The 22,485-nt window shown below is 39.4% G+C and overlaps 1 protein-coding gene across 3 annotated transcripts in view; it reads right to left on the bottom strand.

The window, feature by feature from the left end:
• The window catches only part of AP2B1 (adaptor related protein complex 2 subunit beta 1), a 121,831-nt gene that overhangs the window by 36,475 nt on the left and 62,871 nt on the right, over positions 1-22,485 (bottom strand). For 2 of the 3 annotated variants that reach the window (XM_004434855.3, XM_087440820.1), the window contains exons 15-17: positions 11,424-11,465; positions 10,423-10,569; positions 8,012-8,157 (exon numbers count right to left, since the gene is read on the bottom strand). In XM_004434855.3, coding sequence (XP_004434912.1) covers positions 8,012-8,157; positions 10,423-10,569; positions 11,424-11,465 — 335 coding nt within the window. The remainder of the gene's footprint in view (positions 1-8,011; positions 8,158-10,422; positions 10,570-11,423; positions 11,466-22,485) is intronic. The other variant, XM_004434858.2, reaches the window with a different exon arrangement.

Here is a 22,485-nt window from a genome sequence, read left to right as displayed (position 1 = left end):
AACACGTTTGCTAAGTATCTTTTTTTATACATCTTATGTTTATCATGCCACTAGAGGAACACGTTTGCTAAGTATCTTTTTTTATACATCTTTCCTTAGATAATCCCTGGGAGAAAGAAGACTTAAGAATATCAATCCTATAAAGTACAATAAATTGATATTATTTCACTAGCTTGATAACCCACCCAATCAGTCCAGAGTATTATTTACTGGTAACTCTCATTTTATTTCTTTTTTGTTCACTTACATAGGACAGATAATTGGGAAAGAGCTAGTCTAAGTAAAGCAGAATTGATTGGCTTAAACATTCCAAATGATTAGGGTAAGTTGTAGACCCAAATCTGGCCACTTTCTAAGCCTAAGGTAGGCAATGAGTACCCACCAGTTTGACTTCTCACAGAAACCTATCTAATAATAATACAAGAATAGTAAAGAGATGGGAAAAGCTTGAGTCTGAAATTACATAAAAAACAAAAACATATGAGGGAGGGCAGACATGTCTTATGTCCGAGAAACATAAGAATAAAATTTCAAAAAGATGGAGCAGAAAGGGAAAAGTGGGCCTACAAATAAACAAATGAATGATATAAATTTATATTGAATTTATGCTCTAATTAGCCTCAGGAAGGAAGATGGGACTATAATATTTATAAAATACTATTAATATGAGTTTATATAGGTAGTATCTCTTTCAAGAGACATAGGATGGCACAAGAAAGATTTTCCTTTTTCTAGATAAACTACAAATTAAGAGTACCAAAATTGGGGCTGGCCCGGTGGTGCAGTGGTTAAGTTCATGCACTCTGCTTCAGCAGCCTGGGGTCCGTGAGTTTGGATCCTGGGTGCAGACCTACACACGGCTCATCAAGCCATGCCGTGGTGCCATCCCACATAGGAAACAGAGGAAGACTGGCACAGATGTTAGCTCAGTGACAATCTTCCTCACCAAAAAAATAAAATCTAAAAAAAAAGAGTACCAAAATGTAATAATGAAATAATGAGAACTCACATCACTCATTTTGGTATAACAATTACAGGTCAAAAAACCATCTTGCTCTTTTGATCTTGCTCTTGTGGTCAACAAACTCTGTCAGAAGTCAATATTGGGATGCAAACATGGCAGCAGCTTAGTTTCAAATCTTCCAATAGCTCCTCTTGGAAACGATACAGAGGGAAAAATTCCCTACAAATCTACAACTTCCCCTTCTGCAAAACTACAAGTCAGAGAAAACCTGCAAACTCCAAATTACATTTAAGTGTGGCCAAAGCACAATGAGATCAGCAGAACTCGCGAGAGAAGCTCTAGAGGTGCAGTAGGAAGGCACAGGGAGTTCAGAGGAAACTAGTGGTAGAAGGCCTCAGACAGTGACATAAATATCCATTCCGAGTATAAACTGCTATGAGCAGGACTAGGATCAAACAGGGAACACCACAGGCTGACGTGAAGAAAGAAGGTGGAAAGTACCCAGGGGGGTTTGCAGTGACAGAGCTCAAAAAGCACCACCTTCTAAAGGGGAAACAAACACCTTGGAAGACAGGGTTGCATTCCTCGGAGGCAGAGACCAAGAGGCTGGCTTATCTTCCTCTTTTCCAGGAACCTCCTGCTAACAGCTAGTCCTGCAAATACCAACTCATTCAAATATAGTATCAAAGTGGTATAAATACAGCACCTATTTCAAAGACGCTATTATAAAAAAGTGGAGAAACAGCAGTACAACTTCCTTATTTATTTTTTTTTTTTTAAAGATTTTATTTATTTTATTTTTCCCCCCAAAGCCCCAGTGGATAGTTGTGTGTCGTAGCTGCACATCCTTCTAGTTGCTGTATGTGGGACTCGGCCTCAGGATGAACGGAGAAGTGGTGCCTCGATGCGCACCCGGGATCCGAACCCGGGCCACCAGCATCGCAGCGCGCGCACTTAACCACCAAGCCACAGGGCCCACAACTTCCTTATTGACAAACAAAACATACCTGAAAATAACGTGCCATTAAAACAAATGAAATTATGAAACATTTATACACGAAGTTAAGGGAAAAATACACTTAATGAAGGAATTGCAGCTACCAAAGAACACACAACGGTGAAGGAAGCACCTGGGGAAGACATGTCAGACAACAGGAGAAGGAGAAGGAGAGCCAGTAAAACTCAGGGAAGAAATAGTAATAAAAAAGAACAAATCATGTCAGAAATGAACTAAACCACATCATGAAGACAGATGCAAAAAATACTCAACAAAATTTTAGCAAATCAAATCCAGCAGTACATAAAAAAGATAATATATCCTGAACAAATACAATTTATTCCAGGAATACAAGATTGGTGTGACATTAGAAAAAAATCAATCAATGTAATCTGTCATATATTAATAGACTAAAAAGAACCACATGATCATCTCAATAAATGCTGAAGAAGCATCTGACAAAATATAATACCCACTCATAAAAAAGTTCAGCAAACTAGGAATAGAAGGGAACTCCCTCAACCTCCATGAAAAACCTACTGCTAACATTAATGGTGAAAGACTGAATGCTTTCCTCCACAGAATTAGAACATGGCAAAGATGTCCCTTCTTACCACTTCTACTCAACATTTACTGGAGATCCTAGGTAGCATAATCAGGCAAGAAAAAGAAAGGCATAACATTGAAAAGGAAAAAATAAAACTGTCTCTGTTCACAGATAACATGATTTATCTATGAAGAAAACCATAAGGAATCTACAAAAGGGCTACTAGAACTAACAAGTGAGTTTAACAAAGTTGCAAGATACAAGTTCAATATATAAAAATAAATTCTATTTCTATATACTAGCAACAATCAAAAATTAAAATGAAAAAATGCTATTTACTATAACATCAAACCTCAAAATACTTAAATCTGACAAAAGATGTACAAGATTTGTACGTGAAAAATTATAAAACACTGCAGAGAGAAGTTAGATAAATGGAGAGAGATATTATGCTAGTGGATTAAAAGACTCAGTGTTGTTTGATGTCAATTCTCCCCCAAACTGATCTACATATTCACTGCACTCTCCATCAAAATCCCAGTAGGCAAAGGGCGTAGAATAGCCATAACAATTTTTGAAAAAGAACCAAGTTGGAGGGTTTATATATTATCTGATTTCAAGACTTACCATGGAAAAAAAGTTTACTTTGACTCTTACTTTACACCATATTTGAAAATTACCTCAAAATGGATTATAAAAGTAAATGTAGGAGCTAAATCTATAACATTTCTATTAAAAAACATAGAAAAAAAATCTTTTAACCATGGGTCAGGCAAAGATTTCTTAAATAGAACACAAAAAGCATAAGCAATAAAAAGTTTGTAAAATGAACTTTATTTAAATTAAAAAAATTTTTTTTGAAAGACACTGTTAAGAAAATAAAGGCAAGCCTTGGACTGGGAGAAAATATTTGCAAGACATATATTTGACAAAAGACTTGTATCCAGAACATATAAAGAACTTTTATTACTACTTGATAAGACAATCAATCAATCAATCAATCAATAAAAAGATTTGAGCAGATACTTCCATAAAGAAGATATAAGAACGGTCAATAAGCTTATGAAAAAAATGTTCAATATTATTAGTCATGAGGGAAATGCAAATTAAAATGAGAGACTACTATACATCTATAAGAATAGCTAAAATTGGTAAGGATATGGAACAGCTAGAACTCTCAGACTCACCATGTGACCCAGCAATACCAGTGCTAGGTAGATATTTACCCAGGAAAACCAAAAACATATATCCACCGCTAAGACTTGTACACGAATATTCATAGCAGCTTTAGTCATAAAAGATAAAACTGGAAACAACGCAAAAGCCCACCGAGTGGTGAAAGGGCAAACAAACTGTGGCATATTCATCAATGGAGTACTACTCAGCAATAAAATGGAACAGTCTATGAGATCTCAAAGCATTATGCTAAGTGAAAGAAACCAGATGCAAAAGGCTCCATACTATGTGATTTCATTTAGAAAAATTATAGAAAAGGCACAATTATAGTGACCAAGATAGAGCTACAAAGAGCAAGAGAAGAGACACCATCATAAACACAATAAGAGACACAGAGAATAAAACGTGAAAAAGCAAATAACATAAAACAGAAATGAGAGGGCTGGGCTCGTGGCATAGCAGTGAAGTGCTCGTGCTCCGCTGCTGGTGGCCCGGGTTTGGATCCCGGGCACGCAACAACGTACCTCTTGTCAGGCCGGGCTGTGGCGGTGTCCCATATAAAATGGAGGAAGATCAGCACGGATGTTAGCTCCAGGCCAGTCTTCCCTCAGCAAAAAGAGGAGGACTGGCATGGATGTTAGCTCAGGGCTGATCTTCCTCGCGCACGCACACACACACTAAATAAAAAAAAAACAAAAAAACAGAAATGAGAGAAAAAGATCACCACCACCCATGAAGCACTCTTGCCAGAAGATCCAGTCTAAATCTGATGAAGCCTATAAATCCGCCTCCAATTTACAGACATAATCAGCAAAATCTAGATTGTGGGAAATTCCACCAATAAAAGACCTAATTTCCTCTACAAATAAATTTCAAGGAAAAAAGAGAGGAGGAGGAACCTATATAGGCTAAAACCTATATAGGGTAAAAGAGACTTAAGACACTTACCAACAATTGGCATGTATGGGGACCTTACTGGGACCCTGTTCAGACAAAACAAACTGTACAAAAACATTAGACAACTATGAAAATCCACTGATTGGATGCTCGATGATATTAAAGAACTGATGATATTAAATACTTTCTTGTACGATAATAGTGTTGTGTATGGGTAAAAAAGGTAATGAGATACATATTGTATTTTTATAAGAAAAGATGAGAGGGAAAAATAGTATATATAAAAAATAGACAAATATGAGCCAATAAATACATAATTCTCCAAAGAAAATCTAAACAATGGAACAGTACAAAAGTTTAAACTTATAAACTCTGAAAACTTTCCTGAAATAAAAGACTTCAAAGTACACAGTGAAAGGGCACACTTTATTCCAAGAAAAACTGACCAAGATTGGTCAACATTGGGAATATCCTAGTAAAATTATTGGACTTCAAAACTCCGGGCAACCAGACAAAATCACTTATATGGGGAAAAATCAGTTTGGCAACTGACTTTTCTTTTTTTCTTTTTGTGAGGAGGACTAGCCCTGAGCTAACATCCGATGCCAATCCTCCCCTTTTTTCTTGAGGAAGATTGGCCCTGAGCTAAAATCCGTCTTTAGACGGATATCTTAGAGGCCGTCTTCCTCTACTTTGTATGGGGATGCCACCACAGCATGGCTTGACAAACAGTGCGTCAGTGCGCGCCTGGGATCCGAACCTGCGAACCCCGGGCCACCAAGGCAGAGGGCGCGCACTTAACCACCTGCGCCATCAGGCCTGCCCCAGCAACTCACTTTTTTTTTTTCTGTGAGGAAGATCAGCCCTCAGCTAACATCCATGCTAATCCTCCTCTTTTTGCTGAGGAAGACCAGCTCTGAGCTAACATCCATTGCCAATCCTCCTCCTTCCCCCCCCGCCCCCAAAGCCCCAGTAGATAGTTGCATGTCATAGTTGCACATCCTTCTAGTTTTTGTATGTGGGACGCGGCCTCAGCATGGCCGGAGAAGCGGTGCGTCGGTGCGCGCCCGGGGTCCGAACCCGGGCTACTGGTAGCGGAGCACGCACACTTAACCGCTAAGCCACAGGGCTGGGCCACAACTGACTTTTTGATAGAAACATGCAATGACAAAAGACACTGGAGTAAAACACTTAAAGAGTTTAAGCCAAGAATTTTCAAGTATAAAGGTCACAGTTTTGACCATGTAAGAATTCAAGGATTATTACTCTCATGAGCCCTTTCTGAGGAACCTACTAGAAGACATCCAAGAAATGACAGTAGAAACTTAAAAGGACTGGCAGTGAGTACAAATCCAAGACAAAACAAAGATGGGGATCAAGGTAAAAAGTATGAAATATAGAAATGATACAATTTACAAAAATGAGAGCAAAAGGAGGCAAGTGGGTAGAAAGTAGAATCAACTCTTGGCCTCATCTGTCATAACTGGAGATCAAAGACAACAAACCAAGCAGTAGAAGTTTAAGCATTCTTAAGAGCACAAAAGTAAATTCAAAGAAAGAGAGTACTACTGACATTAGATAATGGGGGAGGGGAGAAGATATAAGTTACAGTAGGAAATCAATAAACTATAGAAAGCAGGGACTAAGGGTATTTTATAAAGGAAAAATTATATCAGAACAAAAATATAAACTTTCCTAAGTATCAGACTACTTAAAAGAAAAAAAAAGCAAAGACAAATAGAAATGAAGGTATGAAGGCAGGCTATGCAGACTGCCTTTATTACACTAGATTCCCCAACAGCCTTGGCCTTCAACACAGCCAGCTCCTCAAAAAGTGGCTGGAAATATAACTGGGCTTGACAGAAGAAAACACAGACTTTCTAGATACTTAAGTGATTTCTAACCCAGGGTACAAAAGTTTCAAATCTAGGGTACAAAAGTTATTTCCAAATGATTAGAAATAAGTTAAGACAGCCATTGATGCAAGTTGTCATCGACAAATTTTATTAAATCTGCTTTGAGGGTCCAATTCCTATCTTGTTAGAAACAAGTTCGACTATCTTGTATTTTACGAGTGAATGTACCTGCCATCAAAGTCTAGCAGCCAGTTTCCTGAACCACAAAATTCAACAAAAACCAGTGATGTTTCAGATCTATGGGACATCAAGATTTTACTTCTTCATGTTCTCTTCCTTATTAAGGCAGAGAGGTCATTGCTAAAAGCAGACTGTCAGCTGATGGTGCTCAGGGCAGGCCACCCCAAGATGCACCACTCTGGTATGCGGATTATTTCGAGCTGAAGACAATAAAGACTCAGAAAACTCAGGAAGAACCGTTGAGTTTCCCCTCCCAAACTGCCTAAGGAACTTGACATGGAGGATCTGCTTCAGGAAGGAGTTACTATCCTGATGGCTGTAATATAATGTAAAATAGATGTTACAATAGGAAAGGCACCAACAAGCCCCTCTTATCAAAATTCTGTCTCTTCCTGGCCACATTCTCTGGGCAGCCCTGCTGGGAGTTGCCAGACAAACATTTACATTTATAAGGGAAATTTCCATTTGTAAAGGTATCTCCCTCTCTGTGCTGGGAGAAGGCGGGGATGACCTCATCTCTAAAAACTTATCAGTGTGAAAGGTTAGGCCTTAAATCTGCATAATAACCTTACTCTTGTTTACTGTGCTTTTCTGGTAATCTCCCGTAACTGACTCCCCCCACCGCCAACATCCTCCTTTGTCTTTGGCTGAAGATGGTATTTAAGACAAGAATCTCTGCTATTGTGTTGAGAAATTCAGTTTCCCTGGTTTCTCCCATGTATACATGTTATTAAACTTGGTATTATTTTCTCCTGCTAACCTGTCTTGTTAATTATTTGGCCAGCCATAAGAACCTTAAGGGAAAGGGCAGAAGGGGATTCTCCCTCTTCCCCTACACAGCCTATATGTGATTATTCAGTTAAGAGGTATACTGACTGTCTTCTATATTTCTGACATCAATCAAAGTACATTCATTTTTTCCCACCAAAACATGAGCTTTGGACACACATCTATTTGGTTCACTACTCTAGCCTCAGTAGCTAGAAATGTCTGGCACACAGATGCTAAACAATTATTTGTTGAATGAATAAATGCATTTCAATTAAGTTTTTGGTTTTTTTTTTGTAAACTGTTTTAGTAAAAACATTCTAGGCCTAGAATCCTTTAAGAAGGCAGTATATAAGTTCTGGTTTCCACATTCCATACGGATGAGTTTCCCAACAAAATCCCTAGCGCCCCCAGAGTTAAAGCTGACAACTGAAGAGACAGGCAAGAGCCAGTGCTCACTCCATGCACATCCTGCATCTGCCAGAGAGTTTTTACCAATCATGAAATGAAACATTTTCTCGTTGGATACCAGGCTCAGGATCAAGCCAGGGACTCAGATTTCTTACCTATTCTTGTTAAACTGGATTGCAAAGTCTGTCATGTGCTGCAGAGCTTTGTTGGTGAAGTTCATTTCCATATAGATATGCCCCTGCCGGTGCGTAAATGTTCCGGAAATCTCCAAGCCTTTAGCCTTTACTGCAGGCAGCCAGACCTGAAACACAGTATAAAGCCCAATGGAACCAGATAGGATTTATTTTGATGCTATCTGTTTTTGAATAAATGAAGATGAAATTAAGACGTCACTTCTCTAGGCAATTATGGTGATTTTTATACCATAAATATCAAGTTAGACACAAAAGGCTCTGGATGAAGTCATATTTTCTGAATGTTGCAATCATTCTCAACTACTTAAGAACCAAAAAAAAGAACAACAAAAAATGTCTATGGGTAACCCTGGCTGCTTCTCCATCTTCTGTGCAACTTTGTCATTTCACTGCTTTTGAGTACTGCTACAAAATATATATAAGGAAAAAAGAAATTCCAATGAGTATAATGTGCTTTTTTTGTTAACAGCTTTGGTAAAAGGCTTAAAAGAGAAGAAACTGAATCTACTAGTGAAAATAGCATGTCTATAATCTTTGAAGACTTTATCATTACCGAAACCATTACCAGTAATCTCCTTAAGGGCAAGGACCATGTCTTACGTATATTTTTAACTCTTGCTATAGTTTCTGGTAATAGTAAGTACTCAGATGTTGCTTAATTAATCTGAATGACTATTCTCTCTATATAATTCATTCATTACCCACCCCTGGCCCCAAAATCTGTGATACTCCTGGACTGTACTGGTTTACAAAAAAAGAAAAAAATCAGGAAATTCGCCAACTGTTCTGACTACCTAGGACAGAATAACGAAGAGTCAGTGGGTGGCGAATAAATATGAGAATACACTTAGCAACACCAAAGAAAAAAAACAAAAGAAGGAAGGAAGGAAATGAAATCAAACAATCACAAGATATTATTTTTCATCTATCAGAGGGTTAAAAATTCAAAAAGGCTGTAATAATGAACGAAAATATAAGGAATCTGGCACTCATATTCTGTTTGGAATATAATCTGATGTCACCTTTTTGGAGGGTAAGTTGGTAATGTCTATTTTAAAATGTTTAAATGATCAAGCACATTGCAAGTTTACCCTACAGATATACTTACGAAAATATACCAGGATATACAACACATGGATGTACACTGCATCATTGTAAGAACAAAGGTTGGGGGGAATATTCTAAATGTTCATCAACAGGAGAATGATTAAATAAGTTGTACAGCAAGACAGTGGATACAGCCATTCAAAAGAATGTGGTAGAGAAAAAACAAAGTGCAAAACAGTATATCCCATTGATACAATATGTTTAAAAGAAACAAACATATAGGTATATCTGTGATCTTTTTCTTTTTCTTCTGAAAGGACACAGAAGAAAGTTAATAGTGGCTATCTACAGAAAAGTGGGGACAGAGGGAGACAATTTTCTGTCTGTTATTTCTGTATTATTTAAATTTGTCATTTGTATATATTATGTTAATGTTAGTAAAAAAGTGAGTTAGACAACCTTTTAATCAGTAATTAAAAGTCTGCAGGGATAACATTCAACACAGTAACCTCAAAACAAAACTACTAAGCTGTGCTAAAACACTATGGCTCGGTTTTCATTCCTATTTTTGGTTACTCTATGAAATGGCTGTGTACACAGTTATGACTCCTGGAATGGACAACTGGTCGACATATCTGTAGCAGAGATCCCACACACAGAGTCAGATGAGCAGGCAGAGAATTCAGGAAGCAACCAGGCACGTTGTCCCTCAGAAAGGCAAGATTACAGGAAACCTAGCCTAGCCTGGATGGTATTATTCCCAAGGACCAAAATAAGCTTTATTTACAGGGAGTTTCCCCATGTGAATTTCAATCTGAATGCGACATCAATCAAGGCTGAGACTAGAAGAGCACAAATGACACAAACCTAAATCAGAATGCTAAAAAGGTACACTAAAATCCAGGAAAACCAAATTTGGGCAATGGCACGCTAGAATCCATGTGTAATACCAATGGAAAAGGGGGAACGGAAGGAATGAGAAGTAAAAATGTTACTTCTCTATGCTATATTTTTCCCCCTGCTGTTGCACTGTATACCAGATTTACACTAGATTGGCTTTAGCGTTGACAAACCAGAAACTATTTCTAAATAAGAGAACAAAACTCAAAAACTTAATATTTACAATTTTAACTCTAATTATAAAAAGATTTAATGAGGATGCCATGGTGCTTCTTACTGCTAAGTCTGAGGCCACTTTTCATCTTCCTCTTAAATCCTCTAGAACAAGGACACAAACCTTGGATTCATTATCAGCGGAAGTAATACAAATGTTAGAAGCTAACTAATTCAGGTCTTGTCCATTAAGAAAGTATTGCTTTACTTACAGCCTTAGGAGCCACATAACCACCAGGTGCCATGCCTATCCCCGTGGAGAGTTCAAATAGGTCATTCAGACCACTGCTGACCACAGCAGGAGTAGGTGAAGGAGCAAAAGTTGCAGGCACTGATGATGGGATGAAGGACTGTCCCACCTGCAGGGAAAAAAGAGAAGGGGGGGAGATCAGGAAGAACAGATTAATAGTCCTTAAAATGCTGCTATATATTTTAGTAGTATTGATAAATCAATAAGAACACACCATAATTATAATATTCTTAGGAGCTGAATTAGTATATTCTTTGTCCTTTTAATCATCACAGTTATTTTTTCATCACCGGTAAGATACACACACTCTTTAGAAGTTCTATCAAGAGAGAATAATCAGTAGGATCAGAAACACAGTGATCCAAGATTTTTTCTGTTTGTTTCCAATTTTAGCTTCCATGATTCTGTGCAAAAGGCCTATAGGTACCCTAATGAAGGGAGAGTTTTGTTTTTATAGAAAGGAGGAGAAGTATCCAACTTAGACAGCAGTTCCATTTCCATTTGGGTCCAGGCAAGTCTTACTTTCCCATGTAGGCATAAATATCTAGTAGGAAACTCTCCTGGGGGAGATGGATATTCACACCCCCCAAAATCACTCACTTACGAGGAAAGTCTCACTCTGAGTCCAGTTGATTCAAGTTCTTTCTAGATGACACTAGAGAATAAGAGCATTCTCCAGTCAAGATGGGAGGTTCCATTTCCTTTAGCTCTTTAATGTCAGGAAGACAGAGATCTCTGCAGACACCAGAGTGCCAATCCCTAAAGACACTCCTACACCACACGTGGTGTATGACCCCAAAGATTCCAAGTAACCCTACACTACTTTCTACTCTTGATATACTGCTACAGAGCTTTTGGTGCAGTGCTAGATAGCAGCGGTGGCTGGTCTGAGAATGTGTGCATAGGAAAGGCATCAAACAGGGGGCAGCGCATCCCATGGTGAAAAAAACGGATGGCACTTACTGCCGGACTTCCTCCAATGCCCCCGCCAAGGTCACTGCCAAGCTGAAAGAGAGAAAGGAGAGAGAGGAGAGAGAGGTAGAGTTCATTTAGCTAAGTACTAGATGCCCATATAGAATCTGTAAATTGCTCTACCAAGTTGCCGGGAATACATGCTATTCAACTTGACTCCCAAAGCCTAAAGAAATTCTAGATTGCAAAGAAATATGTCCTAGGGCAACTGAGTACTGGTAGTGATGGTGCGTGGGAGTTTTGAGAAAACTTGGAAAGAAGATGGAGCTGGGACATCTCAGGGATGTTTCAGATCCAATCTTTCCACTGGCGTATACAGGCACAAACCCAAACAGGATTTAAAGAGTTTACGTATTCCAAGAAGCTCTATCTCCAAGCAGTAATGTTTCGAATATGTTTTATTTTTTCTTTAAAAGGAAATTTAAGGGGAAAAAAAAGAAAAGCAAAGAAAAACTAAAATGTGCTTTGATCTACAAAACCTGCTGCCCCACTGAGAAGGTGAGAATCAAACGAGTACTGAGCTGCAATTTCAAGCTTCAAAAATTATAGGTGGAATAAGAGTGATTTTTAGAGTTTAGAACTTTCCTAAGAAAGAAAACAGCTGGGATAGGAAGATATCCTACCTGCGGAGGAAGTGGGAAGGCATGCAATGCTTCAAACCTCTCCCACAGTCAATACTACTAAGGAGAAATGCTATGATTTCTTTGGAGTAGATCATTTAAAAGGAGGCTAACTATTGGAGAATTAGACTGACTTAATTAGCTAGGTGACAGGAAAATAATTCCACATGGTCTTAGTCTTGCCTTTTTTTCCTCAGGGCTCTGATATAATCCACCCTGAAGTCAGTCTTCCATGACAAAAGCATTAAAGAAGAACCAAAGCTGAAAATAGCTGGCATGAAGAAATGTAAAACACACATACAACTAACGGTGCTGTTTAAAAAGCAAAACCACCTTTTTTTTGCTACAGTTTCACATTCGCCTCTTCCCTACTTGTCACTGTGCATCTAAAATTCCTCTTTGAATCACCAAATGCCTTGTCTGCTCTACAACACAGTTTCCTTTATTGTCTTGTCCTTCTGTGGTAGAAACTTGGAGATTTTTGTGCTGCGGTTGTGTTAAAAAACAAAACTGTATTGGTCTTCAGGATTTGAGAAAGAGGATTTATTTGTCTTCTCAATGAACAGATATATAAAACAGGGTTGCCAAAATCTAAAACATAATCTATATTGAAAAATAGTGAGACCTATGACAAAATTCTGTTTCCACCATGACAGAAAATAACCCTCACAGGTGCTTCATAACTGGAATTAATAAGCATGCTCTGTACTAATAAGCTACAGAGCACTCCAAATCTCAAAAAGCCAACATTTCCAGAATCTGGTTCCTGAAGACTATTGAATGGTTGGACATGGGATGAAAATCACATGTGTAAACAAATAAAAAAGTCATCACAACTAAGAATTTGGATAACTGGAAAAGTATGAAAGCAAACAGAAAAGGTATTACACATCTGCCTTCTCCTGGTTCTAGAATAGTGCACATCTGTAGCATGACATCTGAAAAGCATAAAATTTCTTTTATTCAAACAAACACTTACACAATGTTTACTGGATACAAGGCACTATGGGGAATGTAAAGATGTCAGGTAATGAGGGAAATAGATGGATGAGTAAGACCCAGGCTTATAACATGAATACAGAATCATACAGAATATACTAAAGCAAAAAAGAGAAACTCTGACAGGAAGAACAGAAGGATAATGAAAAGAAGCTTCAAAGAGGGGGCAGTGTGAGATTATAAAAAGCAAAAATGGGGGGGAGTTATTTCTCAAATAGCAAAACAAAGGTTGTAAAAGCGTGATCAAAAAGAAAGAGCAGTCCAGTTAGACTGGCGCACAGGGCAGATATGTGTAAAAAAAAAAAAAAAAAAACAGTCATAGAGAAGAAGTTTGCAAAGGCAGGCTGATTAGGAGGTGTCTTTAGTTTTTAATTTCTCCTTCATAAAAACCTGGAGGTTTCTTAGAGTAAGAAGCAAACTTTCTAAGAGTACTAATAACTACTTCAATTGTGCTCCATTAACTATGGTCCTCAACCTTAGATACACAATGGAATCAACCACTTGTGCGTGTACAGTGTGGGGATTGAAAAAAACACTGATGCCTGAGTCTCATCCCCAGAGATACTGATTTAATTGTTTTGGGGTGTAGCCTGGGCATTAGAATTTTGAAAAGCTCTCCCAGTGACTCTAACGTACAGACATTGCCTTAGAGAATTAACTATTATTTGGAATCAGACAACGTTTATCTGTTTGGAAATATCTTTGGAGCTAACTTCCGAATAAAAAGGAAGCTAGAACTTGAGCAGAAAGAAAAACCCTTTCTAAGAAAGGGGAGGACACAAAACGTCTCATTTGTCTTGATGCTCTGATCTGGTTTTATGACTTTCTGATAGGCTTACCCCTTCTCTCCCCAACCACTCTCCTCCCTTCTGGCCAGGCTTACATTACAATCCAAGCTTGAAAGAGAGGGAATTCTTTATGGACCTGGTTGGCAGGTCCTCGATGGCAAGAAAGAAAAAACACACTAGAAGAGAAATAGCAGTTTTATCAAATATGCTAAATTCAATAAAAGGCATTGAGAAACGGCACTCACTCGTGGTGTTATTTCCAAAGGAAATAAAGTCCATTTAGAGCCCTTATTTTCTGAGATTTCTTTCTTATTATCTTTGAGTATTATATGAACATTATCTTAGCTGGACAAGAGCTGAATGTACTCCCCCCCCCCCCACGCTCTTGTCAGTTTTATTCAAAACCATAGAAGAAACTGAAAGCAATCCTGATTCTCCTTTGTTTGTGTTCAGTATATCAGACGCAACTCAGCTTCAACTCAGAATCAAGAACTCTGATCTTACAGGGACAGGATTCAAAGGGTACTCGAGACACATGGCCAGAAATATAAAGGTCCACCTAACTGTGCTATGTCCAGAGAGCAAAGAGAAAGGACAATTCCAACATACGTTTTCTAACTAGCAAAACTGTAGCTTATTTAGACTTTATTCAGCATCTTTGCTTTTGACCGAAAAAGTTTCTAAGGGAGGTTATCATCTTCCTTTTTGAAAATACGACAAAGGTGATAGCATAGTGATAGGCAAGAGTGACTAATACGGAGATGTCAGCAAGGATAGGAGCCAACTACCCAACGAGGGGCCTATCCTATCTACAGTGACAAGCAGGATGATGCAGATGTCAAGGGAAAAAAAAAAAAAAAAAAAGCAAGCTGTAAAGCTGAACAAAACACAGGAAAGGGGGCCGGCCCAGTGGTATAGTGGTTAAGTTTCTGCGCTCCACTTCGGCGGCCCAGGGTTCGCAGGTTTGGATCCTGGGCGCGGACCTACGCACCACTTATCAAGCCATGCTGTGGTGGCATTCCATATACAAAATAGAGGAAGATGGGCATAGATGTTAGCTCAGGGACAATCTTCCCTAAGCAAAAACAGGAAGATTGGCAACAGATGTTAGCTCACGGCCAATCTCCCTCACCAAAAAAAAAAAGAAGTGAGGCCAACCTGGTGGCATAGTGGTTAAGTTCGAGCACTCTGCTTTGGTGGCCCAGGGTTCGCAGGTTTGGATCCCAGGCGTGGACCTATGTGCCACTCATCGGGCCACACTGTGATGGCATCCCATATACAAAAAATAGAGGGAGGTGGGCACGGATGTTAGCTCAGGGTTAATATTCCTCAACAAAAAAAGAGGAAGACTGGCAATGGATGTTAGCTCAGGGACGATCTACCTCACCACACACAAAAAAAAAGACACACAGGAAAGTTGCTGTCATGTTGGCCCAAACTAGCCATTAACCATTTCAGTTCAGTTGCTGGTATTATCTGGAGTCATAGAAGATTCACCTGCTTGGTATTACTTACTTATCAGGTAGTGTGTACAAAATCAGTCAAACTAGGACTTGTAAAAATTCACTGATATCTGTTATTCCGTGAGCTGGTGGGAGCCAAGTGAAAAGGGCTAGGTGTGCAGGGCATGGCTCTAATCTCAATCTTAGGTGTCCAGATACTGGGTTTTGTTTCAAGCGGCTCCTGGAGCTGTCCACCTCCCACTGTTCCCAGGACTGCCTTGCTGAGGCTGCCCTTTTCCCCATGAAGGAAATATTGTCAACTAGAGGCCAACCAAATTGGGATACAGAAAGATGAGGAAGGAGAGCTGCCAATTTCAGGAAAAGAATATTTCAAATGCTGAAAGTTGAGCAGAATTTTCCTGAAGGTCTGTAGCTGATACTCAGTCCAAATTTTCTGTTAGTGGTATAGTGGCCCCCAGTTCCCACTCTAAATCATAGCAGTTGTAGTCATTAAATGGCACTGAGAATACTACTAACATTTGGCTACTGCCGAACAGTGGCCACTTTACCATGCCCAAAGTAGTGCTGAACCGGGCTCAGTTCACGCTGAACTACATAATAGTGTGTCGTTGCACTGTTAATTCAGTAATTGGATGGAAAGCAGTGATTTCATGTGACTTATTGTAACTTATGAACTAAAGAGATTTCAGCATGGTTACATGAGCTCTGCTGCAGAGTCTGGTTGAGCCAAAAGTTGGAGAGCTCAGTCTGCATACAGCTCTAGTTCAGCTAGATACCAAAAGGAAACACCGTCATCCAACAGCAATATGCTACAACAGCACAAATACAGAGAGGTCTCAAGACTGAGGTTTTGTAATGGAACAAGTCTGCCTGATTACAAGAAAAGAAAAAAAGTCTTTTATAAAACAGTATCAACTGAGATGGCCACTAAGTGGACAAAACAAAACAAAAAAATCCCACAAATGATCACAATGACCAATCTGGATTAGCCCCTTTGAGGTATATCTGACCAGTCCAAAGTATCCCTACCTGCTTCTAAAACTGTGGAGCTGTTTGAGTAACTGAAGACATTCTCTTAATTAAAGGTGTAGATCTTAAACTCAGACATTTCTTTGCTCCTGTCTGGAGTTACTACCTCTCTTATTTGATGCTTTCCAGAACTGATTTATTTATTTATTTTTAAGATTTTATTTATTTATTTTCCCCCCAAAGCCCCAGTAGATAGTTGTCTATCATAGCTGCACATCCTTCTAGTTGCTGTAGTGGGACGCGGCCTCAGCATGGCCGGAGGAGCAGTGCGTCGGTGCGCACCTGGGATCCGAACCCAGGCCGCCGGCAGAGGAGCGCACACACTTAACCACTAAGCCACGGGGCCGGCCCTCCAGAACTGATTTAATTGAAGGGAGTCTAAGGACTGCTTCAGGTGATATTGCTTACCAATAGTGCTGTTATTCAGAAGTCAAAATAGAAAGATGTAAAAAGAGTATATGGTGATTCCCATCACAAACAATAAAACATACCAAAATCCTACTGATGTCAAAAACATTAATCTGTGTTTTTCCTATTAGGGTTGTAGATTTTAGAAGACACACACCATCTCCTATGTAGTCCAATATGGTTTTCAGCTGCTAGGTTACAAATTTTAATTTGATCTTAAAAAGCTATTCAGAGGGGCCGGCCCCGTGGCTTAGCAGTTAAGCATGCGCGCTCCGCTACTGGCGGCCCGGGTTCGGATCCCGGGCCCGCACCAATGCACCATTTGTCCGGCCATGCTGAGGCGGCATCCCACATAGAGCAACTAGAAGGATGCGCAACTATGACATACAACTATCTACTGGGGCTTTGGGGAGAAAAAGGGAAAAAAAGGAGGACTGGCAATAGATGTTAGCTCAGGGCCGGTCTTCCTCAGCAAAAAGAGGAGGACTGGCATGGATGTTAGCTCAGGGCTGATCTTCCTCACACACACACACACAAAAGCTATTCAGAAAAGCATCATAAAATCTAACTAACCAAATTGGTGAAAAGAATCTGTAACCATGCAAAAGCTATTAAACAAACTGATGGCTGAGAATAGACTTGATGTGAAATAGCATAAATGAGTTGAGATCATACAAAATTATCAGAAGACTCCTTAACTTGAAGGAAAAAAAGGCATATCAACAGAAAAGTAGAAGGATGTAATAGATTGCTTCCTGAGATGGGACAGGGAACAGAACATGACAAAAAGCGCTTAGAACGGCCATTACTAGTTTCTTAGGTCAGACAGAACTCAATGTTGAATATAGTAAAAGTCCACAGGAGAAGCTCTGCATCCTGTCTCATTTTCCTTTGCAGTACTTCCTACCTGACTATATACTTGTTTGTCATCTGTCTCTCGCCCCTAGTATGTAAGCTTATAAGGACTTGTCATAACTATATTCCCAGTACATAGAATAGAGCCTGACATAGAATAAGTACTAAAATATTTATTAAGTGAATGAATGTTTTACTAACCATATAAGCAGGGCTACTGGCAATATTATTTCTTGGGGAGACAATTTTGAAATCAATCATTTTATTGGAGAAAGCTATCACAAAATGGACAGAAGGCTGACAAAATTGTTTCATCAACTGGCCTGGAGCACCATATCCCCAATGACGTTGCCAACACATATGAATAGAACCAACTGGGGAAAAAGAGGACCCCAACCCCCCTACCCCAAGGCCAAAGCCCTTTCTAGAGAGGAAATGTATTGTCTGAGCAGTTCTGATAACCAGTTTACAGCAGAAGAATGCCCTGTGCATCATTTATTTGCCCTGAAAGTACTAGTGCTTTATATCACAGCTCACTACCAAATAGATGGGAAGATGTGATTTCGTGGTACTACTCAAAAGAGGGTAAGGGGCTGGCCTCGTGGCTTAGTGGTTAAGTGTGCGCGCTTTGCTACTGGTGGCCAGGGTTCGGATCCCAGGCGCTCACTGACACACCGTTTGTCCGACCACGCTGAGGCGGCGTCCCACATACAGCAACTAGCAGGACATGCAACTACGACATACAACTATCTACTGGGGCTTTGGGGAGAAAAAAGGGAAAAAAAGGAAGAGGACTGGCAATAGCTCAGGGCCGGTCTTCCTCAGCAAAAAGAGGAGGATTGGCATGGATGTTAGCTAGGGCTAATCTTCCTCACAAAAAAAAAAGGGTAAGATGAATGATCTTGTTCCTTTTGCTGTATAGATGGATGTAGATGTAGATGTATGATAGATGTATGAACTTATTCAGTCCTTCTTTTCATGAATGAATCCACTTCTACAGTCCTTCTCAAACTTTCATGTGCCTTCTAGTGGCATACTAGCCCAAACTCACGCACCCAGAGCACCTGGGAAGGTACAGCATGGAGACGTCTTTGGCAAACAAGCCTTGTGTTTTATCTTAAAATTTCATGCAATTTTACATTCTAAGCCTTGGCACATCAGTGTTTAGTCTGTGTTTACATTCCTTACCACCAAGTAAGACTGACACTGCAAGATGATGAGCTAAGTTTATCCTGCAGCTTCAAATGCACCCAGCACTCTGCCGTGTACTAGAGGGATTGTGTACCCCAGTTTGAGAAGGACCAAAGTTAAGTGAGACTGGACTCTATTCTAGAAGATGACAATAACAAACAAATGGAGGAATCATAGATAGTGGAAAGACTATAAACTCTGAAGTTTTGAAGTAGTCTTGGGTTCAAATCCTGACTCTGAGACTTAATGCGACCTCCAGTTTTCTGTAAAATGGGGCCCAATACCAATAACCTTGCAGAGTTATTTTGAGGATTAGAAATGACAAAAGTTCTATGGGGCTGGCCTGGTGGGGTAGTGGCTAAGTTTGTGTGCTCTGCTTCAGTGGCCGAGGGTTTGCAAGTTCGGATCCCGGGTGTGGACCTACACACTGCTCATCAAGCCATGCTGTGGCGGTGTTCCACGTACAAAAAAAATAGAGGAAAATGGGCACAGATGTTAGCTCATGGCCAATCTTCCGTGCCAAAAACATAAATTAATTAATTAAAAAATAAATAATTAAAAAAGAAATTGTAAAACTTCTAGCACAGGGGCTAGCACAGAAATAGGCATTCAGTATTTGGTAGTTATTCCCAAAACTGCCTGAGGCCAGCCTTGACTAAATTTGTGCATTGAGAAAAAGCAGCTACAGAAGGCACACTGAAGAATTTAGCAAGCAAAATTGGGCTACAATTTACAAAGATCTCTCCACAACACCACCAACTCTAAAACTTAAGACTTTAAATCACTGCAGATCTTTCCCAGAGGAAGAAATACAAAGATGCAAAACTAGTACGTACAACGGATTTCCCATGAGCTAAAAACACCTCAAAATTATTACTAAAAGAGTTCACGACTTAAAATATCTGAAAGATAAAAAACTGTAAGAAACAGGTGGGAGGTTTTGAAAAACATACACTGGAATCATGCAAAGGCAGCTTCTCCTCTATTCCACTCCATTCCAGCTGGGCACACTGAGAGCACATTTCTCTGATAGGAAACCCTTCATCAGCACAGAGAAAGGGCACTCTGGATAATACTTCCTTTCCATTTTTGATGCACAAATGCACCATTTATCTAAATAGAATACTGTACAGCGCCTTGGATGAACAAAAGGCTATAATTTGGCCAAGGCCTCTGCCAACAGCCTGGAAGTAAAGGCAGCAAATAATCGAGACTCAATTATTACTTTAGTGATCCTCACGGATGTCAGACTCATTAGCACATGGTATATCTTTATAACATGTATGTAAGAGTTATGCACATGGGCATCAGGTCACTTCCCATGCTACACCAAATCAGAAGGATTTGCACTGTCAGAAAAGTCACACTACCCAGAATGAGCAGTTTCTTAGATTCAGTATCAGAGGCATCAAAAGACACATATACGGCTTCTAAAACAAAGAAACAAAACCCCCAAATAATCACTTTTGTAAGCCTTCAGTTAAATAGCATACTATTAGGCTCTACACGTAGAACAGATCAACCACGTAAGTTTTACTACCTGAAGTCATTCCACATCAAGCAGATAGTTAAGTTTATACTAACAGAAAGGGGAACCAATCTGGGGAATTCAAGCAAAACAGAATATGCTAAAGGGCAAGCAAAAACTAAGGATGGGGATATTCCATTAATGAGACTGAAAAGAGTATGTAGGAAATCCATTGATTTGAGTCCTGTGATGAAGAAGCATTCCATTTTTAAAATCTGAAGCTCTGCCTAAATCAATGATTTTCAAAGGTGTTTGCTTCCAAAAAAAAAAAAAAAAAAGGCATATAAGAATCACCTGGGAGGCACGGCATGTGTTTTCTTTATATCACAGCAATATCCCCACCTCAATCCTCACTCTTCTTTGGTTTTAAGAATCACAGCTGTTATGAGTCACTATTATTGATGGAAGAAGCGTGCAGCCTTCAGGTATGTGTGGCAAAAAATGAATAATGAGTATATAAGTTGATAACTATTTCCTGAATGACAATTCTGGCAAAAGTCACAACTCACTAAATCTCAAAATTTCAAAAGTGCTATAATGAAAGAGGGTGAACAAATCTAACGGGAGGACCACCAGGATATGAAAAGAGAAGAATAACTGTCCTCTAGTGAATATCAAGGTTTAAGACAGAGATATAGAAAATGGGTAGACAACTCAAAATACAAAACAATTTTCAGTCTCCAATTATGGAAAGTGAGCAAGGGTACAAAGAGCCCTGGGACTGAGCATCTAAAGCTAAATTGGTCAAATTCAACTCCTGGCCAATTTCTGATAGGCTGGACCACCTAACAGCAAATCACAACGGAATAACGTTCTGGGGGAAAGAATAAAAAGTCAGAGAGGTCTGTTTTTGTAGGAGGTACTAAAGAGGCTCACAAGAATACAATTCTGTGGAAATCACTATCTCAGCTTAGAGATCTATTTTTAACATCTCTACCTAACTCCATTTGGAACTTCATTTGGCTGAATCTTCTCAACTTTAGCTGCAAATTAAAATAACCTGGGTATCTTTTTAGAAATACCAATGTCTAGGTCCCATCTCCCAGAAATTCTGTTTAATTGCTCAAGGGTTGGGCCCAAACACTTACAGTATTTTTTTTAAATATGGTACTAATGTGGGACTAATTATGCAGCTAGAGTGGAGAACCACAAAGCTTAGAATACAAGGTTAGTAGCTACCATGCTTCATCAGCAGCAAGCCACTGACCTCTATGGGTAATGTTCTGTTAGAAACCAGTGATAAATGCAGCAGAAAACAGTCTAGAGGCCTTGTTGATAGCCTTCCTGAAATGAACACTGACGTAGCTGAGTGATGCTTGCCAGACAACCACATAATTCTAATCCAGGTCATATTTTAAATGAGGGTCTGGATCAAATTCTATCACTCCTAGCAACACTACTCTTCCTAGACAGTAGAAGCCTGATCTTTAACATAAATAATTTCAAGAGTTTCTTTAAAATAATTTCAAGGGGTCGGCCCCGTGGTGTAGCGGTTAAGTGCACGGGCTCCGCTGCTGGCAGCCCGGGTTCGGATCCCGGGCGTGCACCGACACACTGCTTGTCAGGCCATGCTGTGGCGGCGTCCCACATAAAGTGGAGGAAGACTGGCACGGATGTTAGCTCAGGGCTGATCTTCCTCACAAAAAAAATAAATAAATAAAAATAAAATAAAATAAAATAATTTCAAGAGTTTCTTGCCTTCCCTCAATTTGGGGCAGAGGCAGAGCCCTCTTTCCCAGAATGTGTTTACTACTGAAGTCAAGGAAAAAAGGCATCTGGGTTCATCAACAGCTATAGTTTACACACCAAACTGAAATGGCTCACAGCAGTCACATATATTCCATGTCGTTACTGTGCAAGATGTGGTCCTAGGAGCTTGTTAGAAACGCACACTCCCAGGTCTCACCCCAGATAAACTAAATCAGAATCTGTCTTGTATAAGATCTCCAGGAAATTTACATGCACATTATAGTTTGAGAAGCACTGCTGTAAGGCAAGGATTCATTCAAGAAACAGTACCATCTATATAGATTAAGTGAAAACCTTGAGGACTATTTTTCTCTCTAAATTAGATAATTTATGCAAGAACTATAAAAGCATTTTTTAAAAATGGCATAGTCTACTGCTGCCTTAGAAACTCATCTTCTACACAGCCATATTTAAGCCTTCCTT

The sequence above is a fragment of the Ceratotherium simum genome, chromosome 16 (assembly GCF_057802395.1).
Source record: "Ceratotherium simum simum isolate JZ-2026a chromosome 16, ASM5780239v1, whole genome shotgun sequence".
Classification (NCBI taxonomy): Eukaryota; Metazoa; Chordata; class Mammalia; order Perissodactyla; family Rhinocerotidae; genus Ceratotherium; species Ceratotherium simum.
Note: the sequence above shows the minus strand (reverse complement) of the source record. Positions and strands in the feature narration are given on the sequence as shown.